Source organism: Arachis stenosperma, chromosome 10, assembly GCF_014773155.1.
Source record: "Arachis stenosperma cultivar V10309 chromosome 10, arast.V10309.gnm1.PFL2, whole genome shotgun sequence".
NCBI lineage: Eukaryota > Viridiplantae > Streptophyta > Magnoliopsida > Fabales > Fabaceae > Arachis > Arachis stenosperma.
The window spans coordinates 131,752,668-131,770,620 of NC_080386.1; the positions used below are offsets into that span (position 1 = coordinate 131,752,668).

At 28.7% G+C, this 17,953-nt stretch overlaps 1 protein-coding gene across 1 annotated transcript; it reads left to right on the plus strand.

Moving 5' to 3' along the window:
* Positions 1-4,160: 4,160 nt before the first annotated feature.
* LOC130955036 (probable cellulose synthase A catalytic subunit 3 [UDP-forming]) lies at positions 4,161-17,435 on the plus strand. The gene is made up of 13 exons (XM_057881814.1): positions 4,161-4,351; positions 5,039-5,234; positions 5,547-5,641; positions 7,329-7,573; positions 8,741-9,007; positions 10,472-10,823; positions 12,016-12,153; positions 12,447-12,572; positions 12,667-12,885; positions 13,588-13,867; positions 14,655-14,851; positions 15,746-16,096; positions 16,558-17,435. The coding sequence occupies exons 1-13, from the start codon at positions 4,271-4,273 to the stop codon at positions 17,149-17,151; spliced, it is 3,141 nt and encodes a 1,046-aa protein (XP_057737797.1). The 5' UTR covers positions 4,161-4,270; the 3' UTR covers positions 17,152-17,435.
* Positions 17,436-17,953: the final 518 nt, after the last annotated feature.

Consider the following 17,953-nt stretch of genomic DNA (forward strand, 5'->3'; position numbering starts at 1 on the left):
TAATGATGCTAAATCATCTTCAAATTTAATACTTTTCATGTTGTTCTAGGGCATTTCTTCTCTATTATGAAAGAACGAGATTAATTTATTTTGGTGTAGTTACTACTAGTTAGGATGCCTTCCAAAACCAAGAAAATGAATTGTATTCCAACTTTTAGCAACTTTTTAAATAAAAACATTGATTTTTTTTATCTTGCTGATATTTAAAAAGAAAAAAGATATATATTTTAATTTTTATTAATTTAAATATTAAAAAAAATTAAAAATTCGAATTTTCGATTATTACTCTTACTAAATACTAGTGTATGTAGCCTGGTTAATGGTTGGACCTAAAGAGGGAACTGGATTTAACCGATTGAGTACAAATAAATTCAAACGGAACTAATGAATCAAATTACAAGAAAAAAAAAGCGTTCACAATTGTTAAATAAAAAAAATGCATTCACAATGTCGCTTTTAAATTTTGGTGTTGGCTTTCAACCGTGTTTTCAAATAATATAGAGACTTGATGTATTTTTTTTTACCTGAAATGGTGATAGGCCTGAACGAGAGGTCCAAATTCCATCTGAGGCAGTGGTCGACTTGTTTTGGTGCTGAGGTTCTGTCATCCGAGTTTCTCGTGAGGAGGTGGGGGGTGGTACCTACAAAAGACTCTGATGCTTAAATTAGCAAGGATTTTAAGCAGGTTTTTAGTATATTAAGATTTGAATATACTCGAGAGTTATCAATGTATTTATAGTAGAGTAGATAACCACCTTTTGAAGTAGTTTCACTTTTGTTGGTGGATAATCGTTCCTTTTATTTTGGGAGTTTGTTGAGATCTATCTTTTAGATGAGATAGAGATAATAAGAGATATTTAAAAAGGTAGTTACCTATTTGAATAAGTAGGTTTGGACCTCCTTGTCGTACCCGACCTCTTATGAGGTCAGACAAGTAGAAGAGGCCACCCATTTTTGGGTGGGTCTTTATCCTTATTGGCCTTGACTTTATGTTTTTGGATTAGGGTATGAACAGTGCCTCTACTTGAGCTCGAGCTTTTATAAGGTCAGACTCGAGTATTTGTGGCTTCAGTTTCCTTCGTTGGGTATGCCGCCTTCAAGAGGTCGGGTACTCGACGTGTTTCAAAATTTTTGAAACGTTGCACTGCTTGATGACGCGACGTACGTTACGCGGTAATTTCGTTAGGATCCATGCGTCATATTAAAGTGGTGTGTGAAATCTTTCTTTTGCCCCTTGTGTCTTATAAATGCTTCACATTTTTTCCTTTCTTTCTTTTTTTTTATTTCTAAAATGTTTGCTTTCTCTCCTCCTTTCACTTTCTTTGTTCTTCCATCGTGTAACTGTTCCCTAGTTCAAGATTTTGTTATCTTGAGGCTTTGGAGGAATTTTATTCATTCTTTGGAGAGGATTGTTCGTGTATTCCTATTTGAATTATCCTTGTTTTCACGCTCTTTTAAGATTAGTTTTTTATTCCATCTTTTCCTGTTTTCTACTTTATTTCAGTGTTCTGGGTAGTATGTTAGTTTCGAATGTGATAGTTTTGAAATGTTGCTATGGTAAAGGAATTGTTTTTCTTTCTTTAAATATTTGTCATTGCTGTGAACTTTGATATAGTTTTTATTGTGTTGTCCCCAAATGGTGCCACTTTATATATATTTGAAGGTGGTACCACATCTGTATTTGGCAATGTATTAAGAAATTATAAAACTTGTACTTTTTATGTTATTGACAACAACCCAACTTCCTTTAATTGGTACTCGACTTGCTTTTGTGATGATTTCTTTGTTTGTTGCATTGTAGGTATAATTTTTATGTCTCGATTTGTAATTTACAACATGTCAACCAAAATTTCATCCGAGCTGACCTGAGTAGATAATATAACTGTCCTTACTCCCATCATTGTAATTGATAGAGTATGTTGAACAATTTCATAGACATGATAACCTGTGTGTAAATCGGGAGGATAAGAGAAATTATGAGATAATTGTTGCTGATTCCAAGGAGAGGGTATGTTTTCTCCGACTTGATAGGTCGGAACGCCACTTCTTCTATGCCTATGATTGCTTTTTTACTAAGCTAGATATCCGCTTTTCTTTTTTCAATTTCGAGATTGATGTCCTATAAACTTGTAATGTCGCTCCTACCTAATTGCACCCTAATTCTTGGGATTTTTTGAAAATATATCAGCTGTTGTGTCGGGAGTTTGATGTCCGACTTTCTCTAAAGGTCTTCTTTTATCTCTTTGTTCTTACTAAGCATTTCCGTTTTAATTCCAAAAGATAAGGTTGGGTCTCTTTTCGGGCTGTTTAGGGGAGAAAGGTTTTTGCTATTTTTGACGAGTCTTTCCATGATTTTAAGAATTATTTTTTTCAAAATCCGAGCTGTTGAGAATGTCCGACTTTTCTTTTTTTATGAGAACGATGAACCCCGTTTTCCTTTATATTGGGAAGAGAAACTGGTGATAGTTAAGCACAATTTGGATGATTTAGACGAGTTCGAAAAAAGCATAGTTGGCCTGTTCCAAGAGTGTTGGGTCGTGCTCCCTATTTGGATACCAAGAAATTTTAGGAAACCCCAACCAACTCCAATCCAAGCTAGGAAGCCTTCTTTCTATTTCCTTATGAGGTGCCATTAATCCTACATTTGATGCCTAACTTTGATTTTGATTTCTTGATGTTGTGCAGAAAAGATGATTCCTAAGTCGGCTGCAACGAAAAATCTACAGACCGCGAGAAAGAGTGCTGTTGCTCGCAATCTTCAACTGCAAGAGGCCGGTGGTGTGGCCTCGCCTTCCAAGTTGGATTCGGGCGCCTCTGCTTCCTTGAAGATTATGCCCGACCCAGGTCATCGGCTAATTTCCTCCACCTTAGAAAAACTAGTACCTCCTCCCTCTAAGCAAGTAAACCATCTACCCCCTTCAAATCCTGAGCCAGCCTCTAAGAAGCGGAAGACGTCGAGTTCAGCCATCTACGAACAGGGTTTTGATGTCTTAGTCTGGAGTAAGAAGCACATCTTTTTTCATAGTATTATAAGTATGGATAATGTAATTATAGAATCTCACCTTCAGATTATGACCCGAGGAAATGTTTAGACGATTAGGTTTTGCGCGGCCTTGTTGAAGAAGATCCTCTTAGGCGCCATCCAGAGCACTTTGGCCAATTTATAAGTAATCATCCAATTAAAATGTGCCATGTCATAGAAGGTAATTTATATATTGTTTTAGAAGGAATTTAGTAAAATTCACCAATATATATATGCGCTACTAATTAATAACTCTATTTAAAATTAAAATAATAAAGAAGAGAGAGTAAGTGTGAGCAAATAGGAAGTATAAGGGAAAAAGACAATAAACATAATTTTGTATAACATTTTTAATTTATTTAAAATAAAATATTTTTAAAATTTGTAATTTTTGTGTGTAATCTATAATTATAATTGGACATATACATTGACTTAGGTATTACTTCATCCCTTGGTATTATTATTCATTAATGAAGCCAACCCTTAAATTTTGTGTTATGCTATTGGATAAGTCATAAGTTATATAGGTTGATTATGAAAGGTACTAACAATAATTGCACCCAACAATTATAATGGACTTAAAAAATAAATCAAAATAAACTAGGATTTTTTGGGCGTGGCCTAGTGACATTAATATTTCTTCACCCTACAAGCAGCAAACACAGTATAGTGGTGGACTCACAATAATGCCTCTAATGTTGTTTTTCTCTTTGGATTAATTAGAATTGAAGCTGTTAATGTAAGCATCTATGATAAGAGAAAATGACACATAGCAATTAGGAACAAGCCATGTGTAAAAGCTATTCTTTTTCTTTTTGCTAGTTAGATGATGACAAAAACAAAAATCTTTGTTGGCGTTGTTATAAAGAAGCAAAGAAAAAGATTAAGATGTAAATGTGTCATATGCAACAAAAAAGGGAGGCCTTTGGGCGGAGAAAGTAAGAGAGGGAAATTAATTAATTATTTTTTAATTTTAATTTTGAGCAAAAAAAAAATATACATATAAAGGGAGAAGAAAAGAATATATATAATGAGTGGAATAATAATAATTAGCTTAATAGCTTTATTTTGTTATATTTTCACTTTGAGGCTCAAAAAAGGAGAATAATAATGGTGCTTTTCTCTTGCACAAGTAAAGTACACATATATCTTCCTTGAGTTGAAAGGCAAAGAATTTACAAATATTCTTATTAAGATTATTAAGATTGTGTGCATGATATGATCATATAGATGAAGTAAGGAGCAAAAATGGAAAGAAACTTGGGCTTAGTTGCAGGTTCTCACAACAGCAATGAATTCATTATCATACGTCAAGATGGTGATTTTCTTGTAAGTAATTAATAACAAGTAACATTAATTAGTATAAACTCTTTTACTTAGTTTAATTATTTATTTTTTTCAGTATTCACTGATGCTATTCATCATGTGAGAGAGCACCAGAAGTAAAAAATATGAAATTTTATTTTGTCTTAGCATTCTATTTCTATTGCTTCTATTTTCTAGATTTTTAGAATAAAAAATAAAAAAATATTTCTGTAAGTAAAAATACGAAATTTTTTGTCTTAGCATTTTATTTCTGTTCTTTCTACTTTCTAGAATTTTAGAATAAAAAGTTAAAAAAAAAAACATTTCTAATACCATAATATGACAGTGTTATAGCATTATTAATAGGAGTATGTTATTATTTTTTTTTAGTAACTAAAAATATTAGTAAAAAATACTAAAATTTATTATTTTTTATTTTATTTAATTTTCTAGGACAATAAAAAAAGGCTAAATAAAAAAGTTTGGGCTGTTTGGGTTATTATTTTTTTGTCTCTCTAATATTATCAATTTTATATAAATTGTGACATGCAAATTTAACTAAATTATCGTATAACAGATTTTAACTATTAATTTATACAAAAATAAATAAATTCTCACAAAAAAAGGATAATTGATGTCAAAAATTATTAGATAAATAAACATATTTGACTAAACTACTTAATATAATACGTATTATCATCTTAATTATAGAGGGATGAGTGGGAAGGGTTGTGTGGTGAAGTGTGTCAGCTATGTGGAGAAGAAATAGGAGTTACTGAAGATGGTGATCTCTTTGTGGCTTGCAACGAGTGTGCCTTTCCCGTTTGCAGAAACTGTTATCACTATGAACGCAGGGAAGGAACCCAACTCTGCCCACAATGCAAAACCAGATATAAGCGTCTCAAAGGTTTGTATGTATGTATAGTAAAAATTCAGGTAAAGTCGACTTTACGTGAAATTCATATCTGAGAGCTGTTAAATGAAAATTTAGTCAAATAAGTCAAATCATCTAACAGCTCTCAAGTATCAACTTAACGTAAAGTCGATTGCACTTGAGTTTTCACCATATATGTATATATCTATAAATCAATTTTAGTGTTAATTTTTATAAAGATGTTTTTAGGTGAATATGATAATTAAAAATCGTTAAACAATTTGAATTGCTTAACATACTATATGTTTATGTCTTAATTATTATCTTTTATATGTTATAATGTAGGATGTGCGAGAGTTGAAGGTGATGAAGAAGAGGATGATATTGATGATTTGGAGAACGAATTCGAACAAGAGATGCATGTCACTATGCCTCCCGAGGTAAATATTTTTTTTTCAATTCCGACCTACTATATTAGTATTTTCTTAACAACCAAACATACTTTTTTTTGTTTTTTTTTTAATTAAAAAATAAAATACATCATTAATTAGTAATAACTATATTTTTAATACGACTATCAAGAATATTTGGTGTATAAATAGTATTTTTTTATCTTTTTTATCAATAGCTTCTTCTAGCTCTTGTTCTATAATTCTGGATTTTTTTTTTATATTTTGTATCATATTATATAAAATTTGAGTAGGACTAAAAAATGTATATTTAAGTAGGACTCTTTTATGTATTAATTATAGGAATTTAATTTTGATACACTGATAGTGTAAAGTAATTTTACATATGCATTTAATTACGTAATGTCACATTAATAAAAATAATTATTTTTCATATCGATTGCGTGAATGAGCATCCAAAAGAACAAATATAATTGTACGATTGTGTAAAAATACTTTACAATGTAAGTGCATCAAAATTAAACTCTAATCATACATATTTTTATTTTGTTTTATTGTTTTTTCTTATCACATGCTAGTTTATTTTGTTGTTTTACAAGTTTTGATATAAACAATAAAAAAGAAGGAAGTAATTTAATGTACTTATTATGAGTTTTTCATTATTTTTTGAGTATATATGAATGCTCAAACGGTTGCTAAATATTTTTTTTATGACAAAAATTTATAATTTAGTGACGATTTAAAACTATTTCTAAATATATTGTGATAGCTAAAAATAGTTACAAAAATATTAAAAAAATTATCACATGATTTAGTAATTTAGTGATCAAATCGTCACTAAATATAGAATAAAAAATACTTTAATAAGTATTATAAATTTGTAACGGTTTTATATTTTAAAAACTGTCACAAACAATTTAACGACACTTTTATCAACATTGGTTCAAAATCGTCGCTAACCGTTGTGGAAAAATTTAGCAACAATTAAAACAGTAATTAAACAGTAAAAAGACTGTCGCAAAAATACTGTTTTATTATAATGGGTGAGAAAAAATTTTATACCGTGTAAGATTAAATTTAAAGAATAAACATTGAAAAAATCTATTTTATTCTTATCTGCTAGTATGTATTATCATTTTATTATTTGTTCCAATACTACTCCCTTTGTTTAAGAAGTACATTTAAGCCATTACTTAAAGCTAAAGAGTCTAAAGTTTTCCAAAAGATTATTATATCAAGTGATATCAAAAGTTGGCCACTTTTCATGTAACTTTTAGGATTGCTTAAATTCATAAAATATAATAGATTAAGAACCTTAATCAATCTCTCTCTCCTCCCCCTGATTATTTATTTATTTTCTGAACTATAATTCAAACAATTATATATGGAAGTAAGGTACAATAGAAAAAATCGAAATTTTACGTAAAATTGAAAAAATAAATTAAATACGTAAAATGTAAAATCTTAACAAGATTTAAATTATAAAATTGTTAAATCCAGTTAGTATAAATTTTGTAAAATTGATTGACTTATTTAAAATTGTAATATCAAAAAGATTTTAAGAGTTTAATCGAGATTTTAGCTACAGTAAGATATTGTTTCCATTGAAATACTACTTAGTCAAATCATGGAATATATATAGATATAAATATTATTTTCTGAACTATAATTCAAAGATTTCTAAAAACTTAGCATGCATGTAATTGATTTTGGACAGGATGATGAAACATCTCAAGAACATCATCATAGAGCTTTAGTTCCATCATACATGATGAGTAAAGAGATGATTGGATTGCAATCCCGGGCCATGGATCCTTCGAAGGACCTTGCAGCTTATGGCTATGGAAGTGTTGCATGGAAAGAAAGAATGGAATTGTGGAAGCAAAGGCAACAGAGACTTGAAGAGGCTCATAATCATCATCAAAATCATGCTTCACCAGATGATGACACTGAATTCTCTCTGTATGTGTTTCTTTTCACACTCTGTTCCAACTTCTTTTACTTTATTTAAGTACAAAATTTTAGTGTGTGTAAATTAAGGAAATGATTACAAACATCTTCATTATATTTTAGATAACTTTATGTAAGTATCTTTATTAATTTTCATCATATTCTTATACTAAACTATTTCTCTTAATTGCTACTTACTCACTCTTCTTGGTTTAATAGGTTAGCGGTTAAAATATTGAATTAATTAATATTTTATAATTAAAAAAATAAAAATTCAGGTGTAGTTAACTTCATGTGAAGTTGATAGTTGAAAGTCGTTAAATGACAATTTAATCAAACCTATTAAATTATTTAACAATTTTCAATTATAAACTTCGTACGAAATTAATTACACCTGAATTTTTACCTTAAAAAAATTACTATGTGAACAAATTAATTTTTGTAACTTAATTCAACTAAATTTTTTTCTTCTTCTTTTTATACTACTACTTCACCTTCTTCTTTAACACTGCCAATAGATTATTGGATTAACTTAGTTGAATTTATTAGTTACCAAAATAATTTAATTGTGTAGCATCATCATTTTTTAAAATGGACAATTATTTGGAATTAAAAATTGAATTATTATTTTTGGAATTAAAGGGAGTAAGAGTTTAATTAAATTGATTCTTGGAGAATACTGTTTACATGGAAGGTGCATGTATAAAGTCTCTCTCTCTCTATATATAATTTCTTTGCTCCTTGCAGAAACGATTAATATAAAAAAGATATTTTTTTCTTTTTAGTAAAAAAAATAAAAAGTTGGCCAACGTAAATTCAAATACAAAACAAATGTAAAAAAAATATTTGATATATAAATAGCAGTAATATTAAAATACTACTCTTATACCCATAAAAATATAATTGTTAGTCATTCATTAATTACATATTTAAATTATTTTTAATTAATAAAACAAAAAAATACTAATTTAAAAAATATGTTAATATCAACATAATATCTATCATAAAAAGTATACATATTTAAATTTAAATACAATTATATATGATATGTATACACTAAAATCAACTATTTTAATAACTAATTTGAATGTACAAATAATATTTTTATTTTCGTAATAACAAAGTTATATATCTCTAACAATTATTACGCACGCATTTTGATTGTTTGTTGTTGATCAGAATGGACGAAGCAAGACAACCATTATCAAGAAAGATGGGAATTCCATCGAGTAAAATGAACCCATACAGAATGATGATAATAATAAGGCTGGTGGTTGTTGCTTTCTACTTCCATTATCGAGTTACTCATCCAGTTGAAAATGCATATGCCTTGTGGCTTGTATCAGTCATATGTGAGGTTTGGTTCACTCTTGCTTGGATTCTTCACCAATTCCCTAAATGGTTCCCTGTCCAAAGGGAAACCTACTTGGATCGTCTTTCCTTAAGGCAAGACTCTTTTTATTTCATTTCCCACTCTATTATATGGTGGAAACTCACGTACAGTGCAGTCGACTTCACGTGAAGTTGATACTTAAAAGTCGTTAGATGATTTGATTGATTTGACTAAAGTTTCATCTAACGGCTCTCAAGTATCAACTTCACGTAAAATCGACTTCACCTAAATTTTCACCCTATTATATATATTTAACAAGGTTCTGAAAACTGAACCGACCTTTCAATTAATAGAATTAGAGGTTAAAATAAAAATATTTAAAAGTTTGACTGAAATTTAACCGAAATAAAAACAATTATAATAAAATAATATATTTATGAATAAAAAATATAAATTTTTTAACTGATATACTTTGACTGATTTTTTAAATTTTTTTATCAATTTGATGCCAATCGATTTTTACTTAAACCAGATTGATCTTATGACTGATTTTTTATTAACCTAATTAAACCGTTTGATTCAGTCCAATTTTTAGAACCATGATATTCACTCGTTCATTATATATTAAGATAAAAAATTAATTAAATAAACGGTTATATAAAAGTGAATGATAAGTGAAAACTTTTAAATATTTTAATATATTTTACTAAATTTTTATTTAACAATTTTTGAATAAATTATCTTAAAAATAACATTTATCGTACCAAATTTCAGTCGAGTTTTTTTTTTGTTTGCTTTGTAAAAAAAATACACTGTCCATTATTATAGGAACAAAGAGGAAAGAAAAAAGAAATCTCCCACCTTTATATATTGAACTAACATTATTTTCGTATTATATATATTATTAATATAATTCTAGGGAAAAGATTTTAATATTAAAATTATAATATTTGAAAAGAAAATATTCTTAGGATTTTATGAGATTGAATGATATTTGACAAAATGTTCTAAAATTTAGGCAAAAAATAAAACACTTTCAACATTTTATCAAATATCATTTATATATATTATAGCTTATATGACAATATACTTTTTTCCCACGAAAATATTATTTATATCATAGTTCATATTTAGTTACTTATGATTTCTTTACCATATTTTTCACATAAAAATTCTTAGAATAATCTTTAGGAAAAGATAATAACTAAAATGTTTAGTCATACAAATACTATACATAATGCGATTTAATCAAATATATCATATTATGTAACTGCATTTTAGTTAATATCAGTGTTCTGAAAACTAAATTCAATCGAGTCAATCGGTTCGATCGGATTAATCGAAAATCAATTATTTAGTCGGTCTGATTGACATGAAAAATCGTTTGCTAAAAAACCTACGAAAAAATCGGTCAAACTGGCAAAATAGTAGAACCAATCGCTTTTTTAACGGTTTTCAGAATTATAATTAAAAAAAATATTTCATATAAATACTTAATATTGTTACATATAAAGCCATGCATGCATGGTAAACATGTTGGCATGAGTATATATTAAAAATGAAAAGTTTTGATATAGGTTTGAAAAGGAAGGAGAGGGTTCAGAATCAGAGCTTTCAGCAATTGATATATTTGTTTCAACAGTTGATCCACAAAAGGAGGCACCATTGGTGACAGCAAACACTGTTCTTTCAGTACTGGCTGTGGATTACCCTGCTGATAAGGTTTCTTGTTATGTGTCTGATGATGGAGCTGCAATGTTAACATTTGAGGCCTTATCTGAAACTTCTGAATTTGCAAAGAAATGGGTTCCTTTTTGTAACAAGTTCAATGTTGAGCCTAGAGCACCTGAATCCTATTTTGCTGAGAAAATTAATTACCTTCAAGATAAGGTGCACCCTTCATTTGTCAAAGAGAGAAGAGCAATGAAGGTAACATCTCTTCATTTTTTGAAGAATTCTCAAGGTATTCTTGAAATACCGGTATTCTAGTAGTTTTAGCTATTGATTCTTACTGTAAAAGATATATATAATATATATTAGTTAAAACTAACGGTTAAAATTACTGAAATATCAATATTCTAAAAATATTTAAAAATTGTTTAATTATTTTGTTCGTCTTTATAGTTTTACTAAATTTTTAATTAGGTTTTTATACTTTTTTTTTCTTTTCGATTGAATCCCTATATATACCGTATCGAATTTTATAATTAAGTCTTTATCGTGACAAAAATATTGGAATTAATAGAATATTTCGTTAAACAAAACGAATATACATAATACTTGATTGAATATTTTATATAATTTAACAGAATATTCTATTAATTCCAACATTTTTATCATGGTAGGAACTTAATTACAAAATCTGATATAGTATATAGATCCAATTGAAAAAAAAAAATATAAGGACCTAAATTGAAAATTTAGTAAAACTATAAGAATCAGAATAATTAAACCTTTAAAAATTTTACTATCGGAATCAGAATAATTAAACCTTTAAAAATTTTACTATCCTATATATAAGCTTATGGTGCTTGTAAAAATATATAATCTTTATTTTGATTTTTGTAAAATATATAGTTTCTCAATTCTAGAAATTTAAAATTTTTATTTTAGTCATTGTTATTAATTTATTCATTAATGCTCATATAATACATTAAATAATCATGTTCCATACACACAGTAAAAAAAATCAATAATCAAATTAATCATAACGAATGAAATAATATAAATATTTATACATAAATATTTTAATAAATTTAGTGATTTATTCTTGATGTATATTTAGTATTTTTTACATTGAATAAAAACGTGACATGTTAACATATTTATATGATAAAACATATCACATTCTTAGTATTTCATGTCATAATTTACTATAAGAATTTTGTCAATTAACTACGACAAAAATAGTCAAAAAATCATCACTAATATATCACAAAACATAATTTGTGAAGAATTAATTACCACCCATCAATTATAAAAATTATAAACAACAAAACCAAAAGCTTTATTACCTATTTTAATAGGACTAAATAAACTTGTTTAAGGCAAATGTTTTGTTAAGCAGATAATATAACAGTTTTGTCTCTCTAACATTACCGAACTAATATATAACATGTAGAGAGAATACGAGGAGTTTAGAGTTCGAATGAATTGTCTGGTTGCAAAAGCTGGGAAGGTTCCTGAAGAAGGTTGGACAATGCAAGATGGAACCCCATGGCCTGGCAATACTATTCGTGATCACCCCGGAATGATACAGGTAATCACCAAAAATTAGTTATTTTTTATAACGTAATATTACTAATAATGTAATATTTTGTTGGTTTCTATATTTTTTATTTATTAGATTTCTACACGACTTTTAATTTTATAATTAGGTCATTTTTAAGGTAAAAAATATTAGAGTTAACTGAATTTGTTTTCGTAAATTAAAAGTATTCATATTAAAAACAATATAGAAACCCAATTAAAAAGAAAAAATATAAAAATCTAATTAAAAATTTGATAAAATTAAAAAAACTAACAAAATAATTAAACTTCGTATTTGCACAGGTTTTTCTAGGAAAAAGCGGGGGACATGACAAGGATGGTAATGAACTACCACGTTTGGTGTATGTTTCAAGAGAAAAACGACCTACTTTCAATCATCACACAAAAGCTGGTGCACTTAATTCATTGGTGAGGCTTCAAAAACATCTATCAAGAACTAGTTCATAGAATGACATTTAATTGATGATGATGATTATCACTATTATATGTGTATTTGAAACAGGTGAGAGTGTCTGCAGTGCTTTCCAATGCCCCTTTTGTGCTGAACTTGGACTATGATAATTACATTAACAATAGCAAGGCTATAAGAGAAGCCATGTGCTTCATGATGGATCCATTGTTAGGTCAAAGGGTTTGCTTTGTTCAATTCTCTCACAGATTTACTAATAATCATGCTAATGATGATGACTCATATCACAACCAAACAGCTGCTTTTACTGATGTAATTACAATCTAATCCTTTTCTTGAAATTAATTTTCTGATTTTAAATTATTTTTGTAATTTCCTGGTAATGTTGCAAATTTTAGAATAGCTACTGATTTTACAGCGACCAACAAAATTGGTTGCTATAAAAAAGTTGGGAGCGACTAACACTAAAACTATACTATTCCGTCGCTAAATAAGAAATTAGCCAACAAAATGAAAAGTTAGGTTTTGAAGGCTACTATTACACTAAAGTAAAACTAAAGTGAAGTCAACTTCACGTAAAGTTGATACTTCAAAATTCTTAGATGAAAATTTAGCCAAATCAGTCAAATTATCTAACGGCTCTCAGATATCAACTTTACGTGAAGTCGACTGCATCTAAGTTTTCACCTTACATTAAAGGTAGTTAATCGCATTAGACATGCCGATTCAATAGGATTAACAAAAAAAACAGGTCATTTAACTGAGCCGAGTCGGCATGAAAAACTAGTTACTAGTGAATTCTTGAATTAGTCTTTAATTTTTTAAAAATCTTTTATGAAAAAACATATACTTTATAAAAAATATATATTATTTTATTATATCTGATTCAACTCTTTAAACATCTAATTTCGTCCAACGAATGATGCTGCAATTTCAAACACTGCTTTCTGAATTAAAGAGTATATAACAAGAAGCAAAACTCTCTTTACTCGAATTTAATTATTTAATTTGCAGGTTAAGATGAAAGGTTTGGATGGTATTCAAGGGCCTACATGCATTGGGGTAGGATGTGTGTTGAGAAGGCAAGCATTGTATGGTTATGATGCTCCAAGAAGAAAGAAGGGTCCAAGAAGAACATGCAACTGCTGGTCAAAGTGTTGTTGCTGCTGCGGATGGTGTTGCATGGGAAAGAAGAAGAAGAAGAAGTGCAACAAAGAGAGCAGCCATAGAAAAGTACATTCTGAAGCATCTATTCATCACAGTGCTCTCAACTCTATTCAACATGTAACTCCACGTAAGTCATTTCACACTTGTATAACATTTTATTGGTTTTAATTTTGTCACTATTATTAGAAGTTTGTCACAGAATTATTATATCAGTTATGTAAACATGGCAGCTGGTCGTTTATTATTGGCTGGTTGAAGTTGTTAGTTAGATTAGTTAGTGATAAATTCTAACTAACAACTTCAACTAGTCAATAATAAATAATCAGTTGTCATGCATATATAACAGATTCAATAATTTTGTGACAAATTTTTAACAGTAGAAATAGAAATACTTTATACACCAACAATGTCTTTTACATGGATATTATCATATTAGAAAAAATAATTAATTTTTAAACTCAAATTTATTGCTTTAAATATAATCTAAACACATAAATTTAAGGTTTGATTACGCTGTCGGTCCCTATAGTTTCACTGAATTTTTAATTAGGCCCTATATTTTTTATTTCTTTTCGATTGAGTCCCTATACCATATCAGATTTTGTAATTAAGTCCCTATTGAATATATCTAACACTTTACTGAATATTCTATATAATTTAACAGAATATTCTGTTAATTTCAATGTTTTTGTCATGGTAGAGATTTATTTACAAAATCTGATATAGTATATGGATCTAATTTAAAAAATTATAAAGATCTAATTAAAAATTTAATAAAATTATAAAGACTTACAGGATAATTAAACCTAAATTTAATTAGATAAGAATGATCGTATAGAACTTTTTATACTGTTGTCATCTGATTAAATATTAATAATGCAAGTCTTACTTTGAGATATTAATTGTATATATAGGAACTGAGGGTGAAATTTCGGGTCCAATAACGGAAGAGAAGTTAGCCAAAAAATTTGGACAATCTCCAATTTTCATTGCATCAACTCAATTGGGTGATGGCGAGGCAGTAAAACATGGCAGTCTCGCTTCTCTACTCACAGAAGCCATACATGTCATTAGTTGTGGCTATGAAGAGAAAACAGAATGGGGGAAAGAGGTAACAAAATTCTTTCTGGATATAGTTGGTTATAAATTCGAAAATGATAGCTAAAATGTGAATAACGGTTATATTAAGTAAGTTAGTTAAATATATCAATTTATCTAAAGATTTTAACTATTATATATTTTCACACGAAAATATCTATATATTTTGGTATTTATATATTTTATACATAGATATCAAAAATCAGTTGCCAATTAGTATTTGTATAGGAATATATATTTACCGTTCATTAAAAGTTTATTATGCTGCGGTAAAAAAGTTTAACAGATTTGATTATTCTAAAATAAAAACAAAATTGACCTCTGTTTTTTCGTTTTTATAAAATAATTTTTGAAAAACAAATACTTTTGCATTTAAAATACGGTGGAATTTAGGTGCAGATAACTTCATGTGAAGTTAATAGTTGAGAGTCGTTAAATGATTTGACAGGTTTGATTAAAGAGAAATACTAGGAGGCCAGCAACTTTTATGTTTTATAGTCATCAAATAGCCATCAATGATGATCTAATGGTATGAGATTGGTATGAGATTTCATCTAATGACTTACTCTGGCCAAAATTTAATAAAGTTGCTGGCCCCCTAGACTTTTCATTGATGAAATTATCGTCTAATTGCACATGAGTTTCCAGTTTCCACATCAAAATACACATAACCGTGTTAAATATGATGCAAACTCACGTGCAGTTGTCTTCATGTGAAGTTGTTAGTTGAAAATCGTTAGATAACAATTTAGTCAAACATGTTAAATTATTTAACAGTTTTCGACTAATAACTTCAAATAAAGATAACTAGATGTGAGTAAATATTTGTCGGATTTTTTGTGTGTGTTGTTCACATAAATATTTTTGGTATGTAATATAATATAATATTTTGAACATGGTGGGTCAGATTGGATGGATCTATGGATCAGTTACAGAAGATATATTGACAGGGTTTAAAATGCATTGCCATGGATGGAAATCTATATACTGTATTCCTGAGAGAGCTGCATTCAGAGTACTTGGTCCAAGAAACCTTGCAAATTATATGCAACAAGTGTTTGAAAGTGCCCTTGGATCCATTGAAATTTTCATGAGCAAACATTGTCCTCTTTGGCATGGATATGGTGGAGGACTGAAGTGGCTAGAGAGAATTTCTTATGTCAATTCCATGCTCTCTCCCTTCACATCAATTCCTTTGCTGGCATATTGTACTCTGCCTGCTGTTTGCTTGCTTACTGACAAGTTTATTATTCCTCAGGTATCAAGTTTATTCTACGCTGAAGTTAATAGTTGAGAACTGTTAGATGATGATTTAGTCAAATTTGTCAAATTATTTAACAATTCTCAATTATCAACTTCACATGAAGACAGCTGCATGTGAATTTTTACAATGCTATATTGTTGTTTTGCTCGAAAATCTCTTTGTTTACCAAATTTCTTAATAAAAGTACGCAAAGATAATAAAATTGTGAAAGAATAAGGAAAGAAAAAGAAAGAATGAAGAAACTTCATTGATTGTTGATGGATTGAAATTGTAAACTACGAAGATAAAACTAAATATATATAGAGTATTGGCCTATGAAAAATAAAAGCAAATAAAGATAAGATAAAAATAAGATAATAATAAAGACTAAAATTATAACTGAATTTATGTATTCTGTTGGTCATAGGTTAAGGTGGAAGAGTGGTTTAATATTTCTCTTTTGACATAACTTGTAGCTTAGCAGCATAGCTGGCATGTGGTTCCTATCCCTCTTCATCTGCATCTTCACCACAAGCATTCTAGAGATGAGATGGAGCAGAGTTACAATCCATGAATGGTGGAGAAACCAGCAATTTTGGGTCATGGGAGGAATCTCAGCTCATTTATTTGCTCTCTTCATAGGCCTATTCAAAGTCTTGGTAGGTGTAAACACAAACATGATTCTGACGAAGACGACAATAACAAGGGATAATGATCATGACTATTCTGAATTGTTTGCAATAAAGTGGACAACATTTCTGATTGTTCCAACAACATTGTTGATGTTGAACATAATTGCCATTGTGGCTGGAGTCTCACATGCAATAAACAATGGCTTTGAATCTTGGGGTCTTCTATTTGGAAAGCTCTTGTTTTCATTGTGGGTAATTCTCCACTTGTATCCATTGCTGAGAGGTATGATGCACAATAATAATAGAACTCCCACCATTGTTCTTGTTTGGTCAATCTTGCTTGCATCATTCTTCTCTGTTCTGTGGGTGAAGATAGATCCATTCTTACCCAAGTCAAATGGTCCAATTTTAGAGGAATGTGGATTGGATTGCAGTTAATAGAAGGTCTCTGAAATTTTACTGAATTTTCAATTAGGTTCTTATATTTTTTTAATTAAGTCTTATGGTGATAAAAATATTAAAATTAACGGAATATTCTATTAAACTATATAAAATATTCAATCAAGTGTTCAGCAGATTTGTTTTGTTTAACGGAATATTCTGTTAATTTTAACGTTTTTATCACAACAGAGACATATAGGGACTAAAAAAAATATGAGTTATTGTTTGGTTTTGTGTTGTATGTTATAGGTAACATTATATTATTGTTTGTTCTTTATTTATTCAAATTCGATTCCAATTGAGGGAGTCTTAACCTTATTCTAGAGAATTTTTCAGAAACATGACAGTGACTCTTGAATATATATGTATCATGAGACTAGACAAGATTTGTCTCAATTGATGGAGATATAACTTTTTGAGATAAAAGAATTGGTACATGTTTGACTGAGCTTTCCTAATATATTAGTTAATTTAATTTGTTTCATGTCAATACTCAAGTACTAAGTTGTTTAGTTTTTAAATTAATGGATGAATTTGATCATCGGATAAAAATTAGAGAGACCATTTTAATTGAAATTCTATTTTATTGTTGTCAACATTATTTTTTAATTTGATAAATCAAGAATTAATTCGTCACAAATCTAAGCTCTATTTAAGGATCTGCCATTAGCCAATGAATGATTGTATGTATAAGGGAAGATTATTTAAATGAACAAGTGAGTTGACCACTCTACCAATCTAAATTGGTTTATTCATCATTTAAAACTAAAGTACCTTCTTTATCAATTTTAAAATTGAA

Coding starts and splice junctions, on each gene's coding strand:
- LOC130955036 (XM_057881814.1), top strand. CDS start 4,271: ATGGAAAGAAACTTGGGCTTAGTTGCAGGTTCTCACAACAGCAATGAA. Junction 5,642..7,328: donor ATGTCACTATGCCTCCCGAG/GTAAATATTTTT, acceptor GATTTTGGACAG/GATGATGAAACATCTCAAGA. Junction 12,154..12,446: donor ATCACCCCGGAATGATACAG/GTAATCACCAAA, acceptor GTATTTGCACAG/GTTTTTCTAGGAAAAAGCGG.